Raw genomic sequence first — 13092 nt, forward strand, 5'->3', positions numbered from 1 at the left:
TTCAAACTTTGATTACATTTTTGTTTAATCTTTATTTAACTATTGAAGTCAGTTAAGAACAAATACTTATTTTCAATGACGGCCAGTGGGTTAACTGCCTTGTTCAGGGGAAGAACGACAGCTTTTCACCTTGTCAGCTCAGGGATGCGATCTTGCAACCTTTCAGTTCCTAGACCAACGCTCTAACCACTAGGCTACCTGCCGCCCCAGATTGGGATAAGAAGTCACATGTGCCCCTATTTATGCATGGGAATACTTGGGAAAATCACTTTGAGCTGTATTCCTGGTGATTTTAGTCTTTTATGTCTAACAATGAAAACTATTTGAAATAGTTTTTGAACAAAATGATCTCAAACCCTATTTTTATGCCCAAGAAGACTTGAGGCTGTAATCTCACTCAAAGGTGCTTCAACAAAGTACTGAGTAAAGGGTCTGAATACTTATGTAAATGTGATATTTCAGTTTCTTATTAAATTAGCAAACATTTCTAAAATCCTGTTTTTGCTTTGTCATCATGGGGTATTGTGTGTAGATTGATGAGGGGGGAAAAACATTTAATCCATTTTAAAATAAGGCTGTAATCTAACAAAATGTGGAAAAAGTCAAGGGGTCTGAATACTTTCCGAAGGCACTGTACATGAGATTCATCTTCAGGGAATTTATATCCGTTATACCATTATGTTTTTTTTTTTTTCAAAGTGTAGTAGGCCTGAACTGCAACCAGTTCTGTCCACAAAAGTATTGTCTCCTTTTTCAGAATCTGCAATGCATTGTCTGAGAATGATGCAAATTGCACATTTCCTGTTAATGTTTCCAAGTTAGAGACAGAAGGAGATAGGAAAACATGAAGGGGGAGGGGACATTGTATGGACAAAGAGAGAGAGACTGACAGGTGGGTAGACAGGGGTCAAAGTAAGATAAGTCCACAGTGCCTCTGGTTAAACTGCAGCCTGTAAACAGTGAAATGGCCTGCAGAATCAGCAGCCATATGCTTTTCAGGCACGTGGAGAACACCACGCACATTTTTAATTAATGCACTCACTCAACCGCCCACAGATGCAGTCCTCAGTTATCAAAGAGAACATTCAGAAATGCTGCTGCTGGCAAGAAAAAAGGCATTTGAAGCTGAAGTAATGGTTGCAGTGTGGGCTAATACACTCCTCTTATCTTACATTGAGAGTCCATGAGCGAGGCCTAAAGAGGCCCATCATAGGAGGTTACATGTAGGCTGATATGGGATCAACAACTGCAACAAGTAAAGTCTCAACCAGACCCTGGTGAGGCCAAGGAATGTCTGTTGTTCATTTGTTTGCATTCTCAAACCAGGTCACAGAACCAGGAAAGAAACTCAAATGTCATCTTCAAATACACATTCAAAGAGAGAAGGCAGAGAATGCTATTATGAATCTGGTTTGGTTGAAATATTTTTTTCATGTTTGCCTTTTGTTTTGAACCAAAAGGAAAAATATTGGGCTGAGGATCAAACAATAATTCTTGATGCTTGTACTTTCATAACGTGACTAATGTGTCAATAATTAAACTTGATTCAGAATTGCATTTTTTGTTTGAAGGTATACTATTTCATTGAACACGTTTATGGTACAGAACACAACTTCTATTAAATTAACATGTCAGTCAACCTTTGCCACTCTCCTTTGTTTCTCTCCTAAATGCTCCCCTCCCCTTTCTCATCTGTCATCCATTGAGGAAAGACCTTTGGTCAGTATATTTCGCAATTAGGCAAAAGTGAAAAACAACTCAAGTTTGAATCACTCACTCAATCACATCAATCAATAATTAATGGTTTCGCAAACACTTCAAGGTGACTTTTGCCCTTTGGATTAAATGCATCACAAAGTCTAACAAAATGTTCTGGCCCAGGAAAGGAAAGGAGATACACTGAGTGTACAGAACATTAGGAACACCTGCTCTTTCAATGACAGAATAACCAGGTGAAAGCTATGATCCCTTATTGATGTCACTTGTTAAATCCACTTCAATCAGTGTAGATGAAGGGGAGGAGACAGGTTAAAAAAGTATTTTTAAGCCTTGAGACAATTGAGACATGGATTGTATATGTGTGGAATTCAGAGGGTGAATGGGTAAGACAAAATACTTAAATGTCTTTGAACAGGGTATGGTAGTAGGTGCCAGGCGCACCGGTTTGACTATGTCAAGAACTGCAACGCTGCTGGGTTTTTCACGCTCAACAGTTTCCAGTGTGTATTAAGAATGGGCCACCACCCAAAGGACATCCAGCCAACTTGACACAGTTATTATTATTTATTTAACTAGGCAAGAACAAATTCTTATTTTACAATGACGGCCAACCCCGACAAAATCCTCCCCTTACCTGGTCGACACTGGGCCAATTGTGCGCCGCCCTATGGGACTCCCAATCACGGCCAGTTGTGATACAGCACGGGATCAAACCAGGGTCTGTAGTGACGCCTCTAGCACTGAGATGCAGTGCCTTAGACCGCTGCGCCACTCGGAGCCTCGAAATGTGGGAAGCATTGGAGTCAACATGGGCCAGCATCCCTTTGGAATGATTTTGACACCTTGTAGAGTCCATGCCCCAACGAATTGAGGCTGTTCTGAGGTCAAAAGGGGTTGCAACTCAATATTAGGAAGGTGTTCCTAATGTTTTGTACACTCAGTGTAGACGTTAAGTACATAACCAAGAGAAAATTCTGCTTGTAATGGTTTGCATCTTTCTCCTTTGACTGAAATTGATTATGAATGTCAGCCAAATTAGATAATTCAATCATTGTAACACACCATAGCAAAACAAGGACCCTCAGCCAATACAGTCCTATATGATAAGCTGCTGATGCTTTATTGGAGGCCTGGAGCAGAGAGGGGGTCGTAATCACTGTTGCCTGGTATACATTTCTGGTCTTGTCTCATCGTTCTGTAGGGTAAATACTGGATGTCTGCAAAACTGATATGCTTCCACAAACATGTTTGAATACACTCTTAGAAAAAATGGTTCCGAAAGGGTTCTTCAGCTGTCCCCATAGGAGAACCCTTTTGGGTTCAATGTAGAACTCTCAGTGAAAAGGGTTGTACATGGAACCCAAAAGGGTTCTACCTGAAACCAAAAAGGGTTCTCCAAGGTGTTCTCCTATGTGGACAGCCTCATAACCCTTTTAGGTTCTAGATAACACTTTTTTGTCAATAACAATTGTAACTACATTCTTAGAAAAAAAGGTTCTGGAAAAGTGGTTCTATGTTGCTTCATATATGGTACCCTTGGGTTCCATAAAGGGTTCTATATGGAACCAATTTCAGTTCTAGAACCGTAAGGGGTGCCAAATATGAAGCAAACATAGAACCCTTTTTTATAACCATCTCAAAGATGTTCCTAGAGCACAACTACTGAGCAAGCCCAGAAGCCCTAGAGCTAGACCCTCCATTCAACTGTTCACTACCTACACCCTGCAAAATCCAGAACTACTAGGCATCATCAAAAACATTGGGATATTCTACGCTCAGACCCAGCTCTAGTTAATACATTTCAGCAGCCTCCTGCAGTGCTTACTGTAGAGCTAAAAACATTAAAGACAGTGCAGCCTGGTTTCAGAGCATTTCTTACTATTCTGTACATAAATCCAAGACACTCCATTTAAGATTTTAGCTAATTAGCAACTTTTCAGCTACTTACTACTTTTTAGGTACTTTGCCACTACTTAGCATGTTGTTATCTAACCCTTCCCCTAACCCTTTTAGCTAACGTTTCCCCTAACCCTAACCTTAACCTAATTCCTAAACTTAACCCTAACCCCTAACTCCTAGCCTAGCTAGCGCTAACGTTAGCCACCTAGCTAGAATTCGTAACATATCCTACGTTTTGAAAATTTGTAACATATACTGAACAAAAATATAAACGCAACATTTAAAGTGTTGGTCCCATGTTTCATGAGCTGAAATTAAAGGTCTCAGACATTTTCCATATCCACAAAAAACATTTTTTCTCTCAAATGTTGTGCACACATTTGTTTACATCCCTGTTAGTAAGCATTTATCCTTTGCCAAGATAATCCATCCATCTGACAGGTGTGACATATCAAGAAGCTGATTAAACACAGGTGCACCTTGTGCTGGGGACAATAAAAGGCCACTCTAAAATGTGACGTTTGTCACACAACACGCCACAGATGTCTCAACTTTTGAAGGAGCATGCAATTGGCATGCTAACTGCTGGAATGTCCACCAGAGCTGTTGCCAGATAATTGAATGTTAATTTCTTTACCATAAGCCACCTCCAATGTTGTTTTAGAGAATTTGGCAGTATGTTCAAGTGGCCTCACAACCGCAGACCAAGTGTAACCATGCCAGTCCAGGATCTCCACATCTGTGTTCTTCACCTGTTGGATCGTCTGAGACCAGCCACCCGAACATCTGATGAAACTGTGGGTTTGCACAACTGAAGAATTTCTGCACAAACTGTCAGAAACCATCTCAAGTAAGCTCATCTGCGTGCTCATCGTCCTCACCACGTTCTTGACCTGACTGCAAGACCGTGGTGTCTGTGACCAACAGATGCATATCTGTATTCCCAGTCATGTGAAATCCATAGCTTAGAACCTAATGAATTTATTTTAATTGACTGACTTACTTATATGAACAGTAACTCTGTAAAATGTTTGAAATTGTTGCATGTTGAGTTTAGATTTTTGTTCAGTGTATAATACTAATTGTAATTTGTAACATATCAAATGAAATGGGTGATGGACATCCACAAATTAATACATACCATACGAAACGTAACATATACTAAATGGACAGGCACGGATTTACGTACAGAGTAATACGAAATGCTCTGAGACCAGGTTGGACAGTGTCGTCAGATCCAATGTCAGCCAAAGCTCAAACAAGACCAGGTTCCTGCTTATCCACCCTGGCAATTGTGGCAATTGTACCCAATGCCAGTACACCAAATGTATGAAAAGTTTCTCGCACTGGCGGAAAAAGTACCCAAAAGTCATAGTTGAATAAAAGTAATAGAAAGTTACTCAAGTAAAAGTGAAAGTCACTCAGTAAAATACTACTTGAGTAAAAGTCTGAAAGTATTTGGCTTAAAATAGACTTAAGTATCAAAAGTAAATGTAATTGCTAAAATATACAGTTGAAGTCGGAAGTTTACATACACTTAGATTGGAGTCATTAAAACTCGTTTTTCAACCACTCCACAAATTTCTTGTTAACAAACTATAGTTTTGGCAAGTTGGTTAGGACATCTACTTTGTGCATGACACAAGTCATTTTTCCAACAATTGTTTACAGACAGATTATTTCACTTATAATTCACTGTATCACAATTCCAGTGGGTCAGAAGTTTACATACACTAAATTGACTGTGCCTTTAAACAGCTTGGAAAATTCCATAAAATTATGTCATGGCTTTAGAAGCTTCTGGTAGGCTAATTGATATCATTTGAATCAATTGGAGGTGTACCTGTGGATGTATTTCAAGGCCTACCTTCAAACTCAGTGCCTCTTTGCTTGACATCATGGGAAAATCAAAAGAAATCAGCCATGACCTCAGAAAAAAAATTGGAGACCTCCACAAGTCTGGTTTATCCTTGGGAGCAATTTCCAAACGCCTGAAGGTACCACGTTCCTCTGTAAAAAAACAATAGTACGCAAGTATAAACACCATGGAACCACGCAGCCGTCATACCGCTCAGGAAGGAGACGTGTTCTATCTCCTAGAGATTAATGTATTTTGGTGCGAAAAGTGCAAATCAATCCCAGAACAACAGCAAAGGACCTTGTGAAGATGCTGGAGGAAACAGGTACAAAAGTATCTATATCCACAGTAAAACGAGTCCTATATCGACATAACCTGAAAGGCCGCTCGGCAAGGAAAAAGCCACTGCTCCAAAACCGCCATAAAAAAGCCAGACTACGGTTTGCAACTGCACATGGGGACAAAGATCGTACTTTTTGGAGAAATGTCCTCTGGTCTGATGAAACAAAAATAGAACTGTTTGGCCATAATGACCATCGTTATGATTGAAGGAAAAAGGGGGAGGCTTGCAAGCCGAAGAACACCAACCTAAACGTGAAGCACGGAGGTGGCAGCATCATTTTGTGGGGGTGCTTTACTGCAGGAGGGACTGGTGCACTTCACAAAATAGATGGCTTCATGAGGGAGGAAAATGATGTGGATATATTGAAGCAACATCTCAAGACATCAGTCAGGAAGTTAAAAGCTTGGTCGCAAATGGGTCTTCCAAATGGACAATGACCCCAAGCATACTTCCAAAGTTGTAGCAAAATGGCTTAAGGACAACAAAGTCAAGGTATTGGAGTGGCCATCACAAAGCCCTGACATCAATTCCATTAGATAATATGCGGGGAGAACTGAAAAAGCGTGTGTGAGCAAGGAGGCCTACAAACCTGACTCCGTTACACCAGCTCTGTCAGGAGGAATTGGGCCAAAATACACCCAACTTATTGTTGGAAGCTTGTGGAAGGCTACCTGACACGTTTGACCCAAGTTAAACAATTTAAAGGCAATGCTATCAAATGCTAATTGAGTGCATGTAAACTTCTGACCCACTGGGAATGTGATGAAAGAAATAAAAGCTGAAATAAATTATTCTCTCTACTATTATTCTGACATTTCACATTCTGAAAATAAAGTGGTGATCCTAGCTGACCTAAGACAGGGAATTTTTACTGGGATTAAATGTCAGGAATTGCGAAAAACTGAGTTTAAATGTATTTGGCTAAGGTGTATGTAAACTTCTGATTTCAACTGTACTTAAGTATCATAAGTAAATGTAATTGCTAAAATATACTTAAGTATCAAAAGTAAGTGTAAATCATTTCAAATTCCTTATATTAAGCAAAGCAGACGGCACCATTTCACATGTTCTCTTGATAAGTGCGTGAATTTCCCCCTTTTCTACTGCTAAAAATTAAAAATGTACTTTTGGTTGTCAGGGAAAATGTATGGAGTAAAAAGTACATTATTTTCTTTAGGAATGTAGTAAAGTAAAAGTTGTCAAAAATATAAATAGTAAAGTACATATACCCCTCAAAATTACTTATGTAGTACTTTAAAGTACGGCAGTTAGCCTAGTGGTTAGAGTGTTGGGCCAGTAACCGAAAGGTTGCTGGATCAAATCCATAAAAATCTAAATTACCATAAATTGATATTCTCGCATTGCGATCTGCCAGTGCGGGTTATTTTGTGTCGGAGAGACCTCAAGGGAGTTACACACTAGAATGTGTGAGCACCGAAGTGCCATTCAAGGTGTTGACCTCAACAGCCCAGTGGTCCTCCGTTTCATTTCCCCATAGCCTTTTTGCCAACGAGTCTACAAAAAGACGCCATTACTATTGCTTTCTATAGCAGGGGTGTCAAACTCATTAAATGGAGGGCCTAGTGTCTGCAGGTTATTAAAGCCACAATTAAACTACAAATCCCACGATGCTGCATCTTGAGCTTCAAAACTGGAAAGTACGGAACACTGAAAAGTGTTTACCTACTTTCATTTTCACTTTTTGTGCTGACTAACTGCGACTGTTTTCCGCGTTGTGTACTATTAGACATTTAGGATAATCGCGTATTCTGTCAACTATTTAATTCTTGCCTATTATTGCATTGAAACGGGTACTTTTTTGACTATCAAATAAATATATTCCCATCACACAAGATGACTTCCATAGACATTCGCCCGGAGTCCAAGAAGATGGTAGGTTGTCAATTTAAATTGTGTAATAACAAACAGAAGCCAAATGTAACCTATAATCATTCATGGCTGTAGCCTACCAATATGTGTGTTTAGATAACTCACCAGCCCTGATAATCTTCAAGGCGTTTTGATAATTAGACCAACAGTAGATCCAGGTGAGGCCACATCAGGTGACCTTACTCCGGCTATCGTAGTCAGGTGTAAAGTAGAGACAGTGGGAGTTGGGTTTGCTGCTGTGCCTTGCATACAGTTTCATTTACAAAAATAAATAAATCGTATTTCTTTGGTTTCAATTTCCTAGGTCGATGACTTCTGCACTCGGCTCACTAAAGAGGTAACTGACATATTTATTTTGATAGTCTAATAAGCACATTTTAGATGGTAATCATGACTATGTCCAACGTTGGTAACTGATGTATTTCCTGCGCGTTATAGGCAGAGACCCTGGTCACATCATTCTTCCCTCAGAAGATTGCAGAGATGGAGATGCTATTGAAGGTATGGACAGATGTTGACTATGAAAAAACACCTTTCGAAAAAACACCTTTCGATTTCAGTCCAGATACATTGACACAATGCTATTGTAAGTTGGCAAATACGAGCTGTTTGTCAATGCTTTGTTTATAATTCATACCCCTTGAAATGGACCCCAGAAATCCTTTAGCACTGATGGCCTGGCAGCTCTAAAGTCACCTCTGGACATCCCAATGCCAGACCCAGCAAAAGAAGAGGCAAAGAGAAAGAAGAAAGAGGAGGTACAGACGTTTCACTAATTCAGCATTATATCATGATTAACCCCTTGGATAACACTGGAATCATTCAAAGTAGTGTCAACCATGCAAATTGATGAATCTTGCAAATCCTTTACCCCATTCCTCTTTTCACTTTTTTTGTCAGAAAGAAGCAAAGGAAGGAAAGAAAGAGAAGGACAGTGATAAAGAAGATGAAGATGCAGGTAAAGACACAATACCACTGATGTACCACCGCAGTTAGATGTTAAATTGCCGTATGCACAGATCTGGGATCATCTCCTAATTTAAAAAATGTCCTCCAGAGGTTTTTTTACATTTACTGTTGAAAAGCGATATCCCCACTTGTGCTATGTCATGACAAACCTTGACCATCTTTTGAGATATACATTTTATTAAGTAAATCAGGTTAAATGAGGTGAAAATTAGACTAGAGTGACACTTTAAAGGCCCAATGCAGTCAACAATGTGTTTTACCCGTGTTTTATATATAATTCCACACATAGGTTGAAATAATTTCAGCCTGTTTTGGTGGGATGGACTTTTGGCCTGCTTGGTGATATCATCAGGTGGTAAATTTGGGAATAGACCAATAAGAAAGAGTTACAAACCTCTCTGCCAATAACAGCTAGTTTTCCCCTCCCTCTTCAGACCACTGCCAGACGGTCCTAGCAAAATTCTTTCTTGAGAAATAGCTTTTTGCTAAGAAGCTACTTTTGTGTATTTTTGACCATTTTAATGTAAAACAATCACAGTAAGGTACTTAATTGTTACCCAGAAATGGTTTGATATTGAGATACACCAAACATTAGGAACACCTTCCTAATATTAAGTTGCACCCCCCCTTATACCCTCAGAACAGCCTCAATTCGTCGGGGCATGGACTCTATAAGGTGTCGAAAGCGTTCCACAGGCATGCTGGCCCATGTTGACTCCAATGCTTCCCATGCCCCTGCTTCCCACAGTTGTGTCATTGGCTGGATGTCCTTTGGGTGGTGGACCATTCTTGATACACACAGGAAACTGTTGAGCGTGAAAAACCCAGCAGCGTTGCAGTCTTGACACAAACCGGTGTGCCTGGCACCTACTACCATGCCCCGTTCAAAGGCACTTAAATATTTTGCCTTACCCATTCACCCTCTAAATGGCACACATAGACAAACCATGTCTCAATCGTCTCGAGTCTTAAAAATCCTTCTTTAACCTGTCTCCTCCCCTTCATGTACTGATTGAAGTGAATTTAACAAGTGACATCAATAATGGATCATAGCTTTCACCTGTATTCACCTAGTCAGTCTATGTCATGGAAAGAGTTCTTAATGTTTTGTATGCTCAGTTTAAAGTAGCTGCGTCTGAACTTTTAACCATTAGAGGGGACACACAAATCAAATCTTAGATCAGTGCATTGGGATAGCTTCGTCCTACTCTGGGTTTTCTGATGGTGTTTTTCCCTAGGGCCTGCCTGTGGTCCGATCCCCTGCAACGAGAGAGTGGAAAGTCTTCTGAAGGAGATCAAGCCTCAGATCCAGATACTGAAGGAGAAACTCAACACCGTCAGTCAGCCTTTTGTCTCTGTTACTCTGTATTGGCCAAACTGTTATTTTACATCTAAGATTCACTAGCACATCTCTATTGCTAAATAGGTGAGAAGGCATGTGTAATTGCAAGGCAAGTGTGTATAGAAATACATACATTCTATAATCTCTTGCTCTGGCAGGTGTCAATGTGGGTGCAACTTCAGATTCCCAAAATTGAAGATGGGAACAACTTTGGGGTAGCTGTGCAGGTCAGTCTTATGACTTTCTGAGATGAATAAGATATTATTGTCATATCTGTTATATATATATATATATATATATATTATAGCCATTCATCAGTTATATTATGTTTGTTACCTGTGCAGGCCTATATTCATGAATGTTTTTCCACAGGAAAAAGTGTTTGAATTGTTGACCAACACTCGCACAAAGATTGAGGGATTCCAGACACAGATCTCAAAGTAAGAGACTTAGACCAAAATATCAAAATGATTTCAATTAGTTGTGTAATTACTCTTTACCTACATACTATCTAATTAGTTATGTAATCAATGTGTTAATGTGACTAACACACACCTTCATTATTTGATGTGTTGTCAGGTACTACAGTGAGAGAGGGGATGCTGTTGACAAGGCCTCAAAAGAGCCACATGTGGTTAGTATAACTCTGTGTTTTGTGTGTGTGTGTGTGCGTGCATGCACATGCTCACTTTCATTGGTGTGTGTGTGTGTGTGTTAACCATATTGTGTATACTTATAACTCAAGGGAGACTACAGGCAGCTGGTGCATGAGCTGGACCAGTACCAGTACTGTGAGCTGCGCATCGTGGTTCTGGAGATCCGCAACACTTATGTAAGCCAAGATGCCTTATGTATCATTCCTTTTTTCCCTTCATTAGAGTTCAAGTGCTCAGCATCCCCATAATGTTCAAATCAGAGTTGAATAACATTTACCAGTGTGAACAAGTATTAACCTCAAGAGACCTCAAGTTGTCATTGGAAACCTTACCCTGTTAAGAAATTGATTGATTCGATAATTACAATGCCTCTCCTGCTATTTTCATTGTACTTACCTACCCTGACATCTTCCACTGTTTGATGCCCTTGTCATGAAAGGATGGTGTAAGTGATGATGATGAAATATTTCAGTGATGTAATTACCCTGCTATTTCTGTCACCCACTCACCAGGCTGTGCTGTTGGACATAATTAACAAGAACTATGACAAGATCAAGAAGCCCAGAGGGGACTGCAAAGCCCTCATCTACTGATGATCAACTGACTGTTGTATGTGCACTGGAGACGGCAATACACCTACTCCTACTCAACCATTCACTGGTTATGATACAAATCGTGTAGTGTAACATGTTAAGATGCTTGTTGGGTAACTGAATACATTCAGACAGTTCATTTAAAAACGTTTTCATTTTCATCAATGATAAAAATAACCCTGCTGTATTACACAATCATTTTTATTCAGATTTCAAAATAAAGCAGTGATAACTGACATAACATGAAGTGAGTTGTGCTTTTTTGCCTCAAGGTGAGATTTGAAAGTATTTAAATATTTTGTTTAGGAAACATGATGTGAAAAGTTTGAGACTTCACTCAATCCTGTGGTAATGTATGTCATCGTCCTGTTATCATCCAATTCGATCTTATTGGTGTTAGGAGTTATCCCATTGAATATAAAGCACCAGAAAAGCGCAAACAAAAATGATAACTTACAGTTTTTATAAAATATCAAGCAGAGCCTTTTTTTTTGCTGTGGAGTGTCAACCATTCTTATCTGAAGACATACATTTTTTGGTCAGTGCCTCCACATGTCATGGACATCTCTCTCACTGCTCTCTGAGTGGTGGTGAGTAGTCCCTCTCCAGGCCACCCAGGACAGCATCAGCTGGGTTGCAAACGATACCAGCCCTGGTACAGTCCCCTCCAGACCAGATATCCTAGAGCTCCCCCCAGCAGCTGGGAGGGGAACCTATGGTAAGTGAGCCAGCAGTCAGAGCAGCATGATCAGCCACAAGCCCAGCAAGGAGACACAGAGCAGGAAGAGCAGGCACCGTGGGGCCCCCTGAGGGACCTCCTTGGGCCAGGTAGGGCCACAATATGGCAGTCTCTTCAGCCAGGAGCAGGCAGCAGAGGCAGAGGAGGAGGGTGTCCTCGGAGACCTCCCAGCCTCGTAACAGCATGCCCGCTTCCAGGCATGAGGCCTTGCCCTCATGGAGCAAGAGTAAAGACTGCCCTGGGACACTGGTTCCCTGGCCCAGATTCAGGCCCCCATCCAGGGTAGCAGGCATTGGCTTGCATTCTCCAGCAGTCAGAAGATGGTGATAGCACCACCACAGCACTCACATGACAGCTATCCGTGAGAGGTGGCGAAGGGAGAGAGGGGGATCGACGGATGGAGAAGAGGAAGATGAAGGAGCCCGTGAAGACACAGGCCCAACCCCAGCACGATCACAGGAACATCCTGAGAGAATCCAAAGCAGACTTCTACAGTTAATGTAAGATGGCCATATAGCTCGGGACAGAACTAGATGGTATAGATACTGGGTGAATATTATCTGTGTGAAATCAGGTAGCATAAACAACACATTCATTATCACAAAGCAACAGTAAGAGAGAAAGAATGTAACTTTTATGTATTCTCTCCAATATTCTATATCATGCCCATTTAATCCCCATAATACTGTTGGGTGTTGGTCTATGTCACGACAGTCTTCTCACCTGCAGAGGTAGTGGTTTCTGTTTGCAAAGATGCTGTACTTGGACACCCACAGACTCAGCGCTGGTACAAACAGAACCACGCCTGACAACAGGAGGTGAAAATGGTGTCTGAATATGGCACTACCAAGCAGTCCAGCCCAAAGGTCTGTCACAACCACCAGAACTGTGTTGAGGAACATCATGACGAGCTTCCCTGGTCGGCTCTGTTCCTTAGCCACTGGTGTAGTTTACCTATGTTCATTTTCAAAAATTCCATTTGATTTTGTTTTCAATCTTTCGGTCCGTTGTTTCTATTCACTTTTCTTCAGTCACATCTTAATATTCTTTCATTTTTTTATCATCCTCTTCCTACCTCTTCTTG

General features: G+C 40.6%; 1 protein-coding gene and 1 pseudogene across 1 annotated transcript; one reads left to right on the forward strand and one right to left on the reverse strand.

Annotated features, from left to right (window-relative positions):
- Positions 1–7466: 7466 nt before the first annotated feature.
- On the forward strand, positions 7467–11510 carry LOC115195611 (proteasome activator complex subunit 1). The gene is made up of 11 exons (XM_029755659.1): positions 7467–7712; positions 8014–8046; positions 8148–8210; positions 8366–8467; positions 8610–8667; positions 9917–10014; positions 10179–10247; positions 10393–10460; positions 10600–10654; positions 10766–10852; positions 11189–11510. The coding sequence occupies exons 1-11, from the start codon at positions 7674–7676 to the stop codon at positions 11267–11269; spliced, it is 753 nt and encodes a 250-aa protein (XP_029611519.1). The 5' UTR covers positions 7467–7673; the 3' UTR covers positions 11270–11510.
- Positions 11511–11783: 273 nt separating this feature from the next.
- Positions 11784–12910, reverse strand: LOC115195280 (fat storage-inducing transmembrane protein 1-like; annotated as a pseudogene).
- Positions 12911–13092: the final 182 nt, after the last annotated feature.

The sequence above is a fragment of the Salmo trutta genome, chromosome 6 (genome assembly GCF_901001165.1).
Source record: "Salmo trutta chromosome 6, fSalTru1.1, whole genome shotgun sequence".
NCBI classification, from domain to species: Eukaryota; Metazoa; Chordata; class Actinopteri; order Salmoniformes; family Salmonidae; genus Salmo; species Salmo trutta.

What these genes read in the sequence shown, in the direction of transcription:
- LOC115195611 (XM_029755659.1), top strand. Translation starts at nt 7,674, where the DNA reads ATGACTTCCATAGACATTCGCCCGGAGTCCAAGAAGATG. An exon ending in TGAAGGAGAAACTCAACACC is followed by an intron (nt 10,015 to 10,178) that starts GTCAGTCAGCCT and finishes TTGCTCTGGCAG; the next exon opens with GTGTCAATGTGGGTGCAACT. An exon ending in ACTTTGGGGTAGCTGTGCAG is followed by an intron (nt 10,248 to 10,392) that starts GTCAGTCTTATG and finishes GTTTTTCCACAG; the next exon opens with GAAAAAGTGTTTGAATTGTT.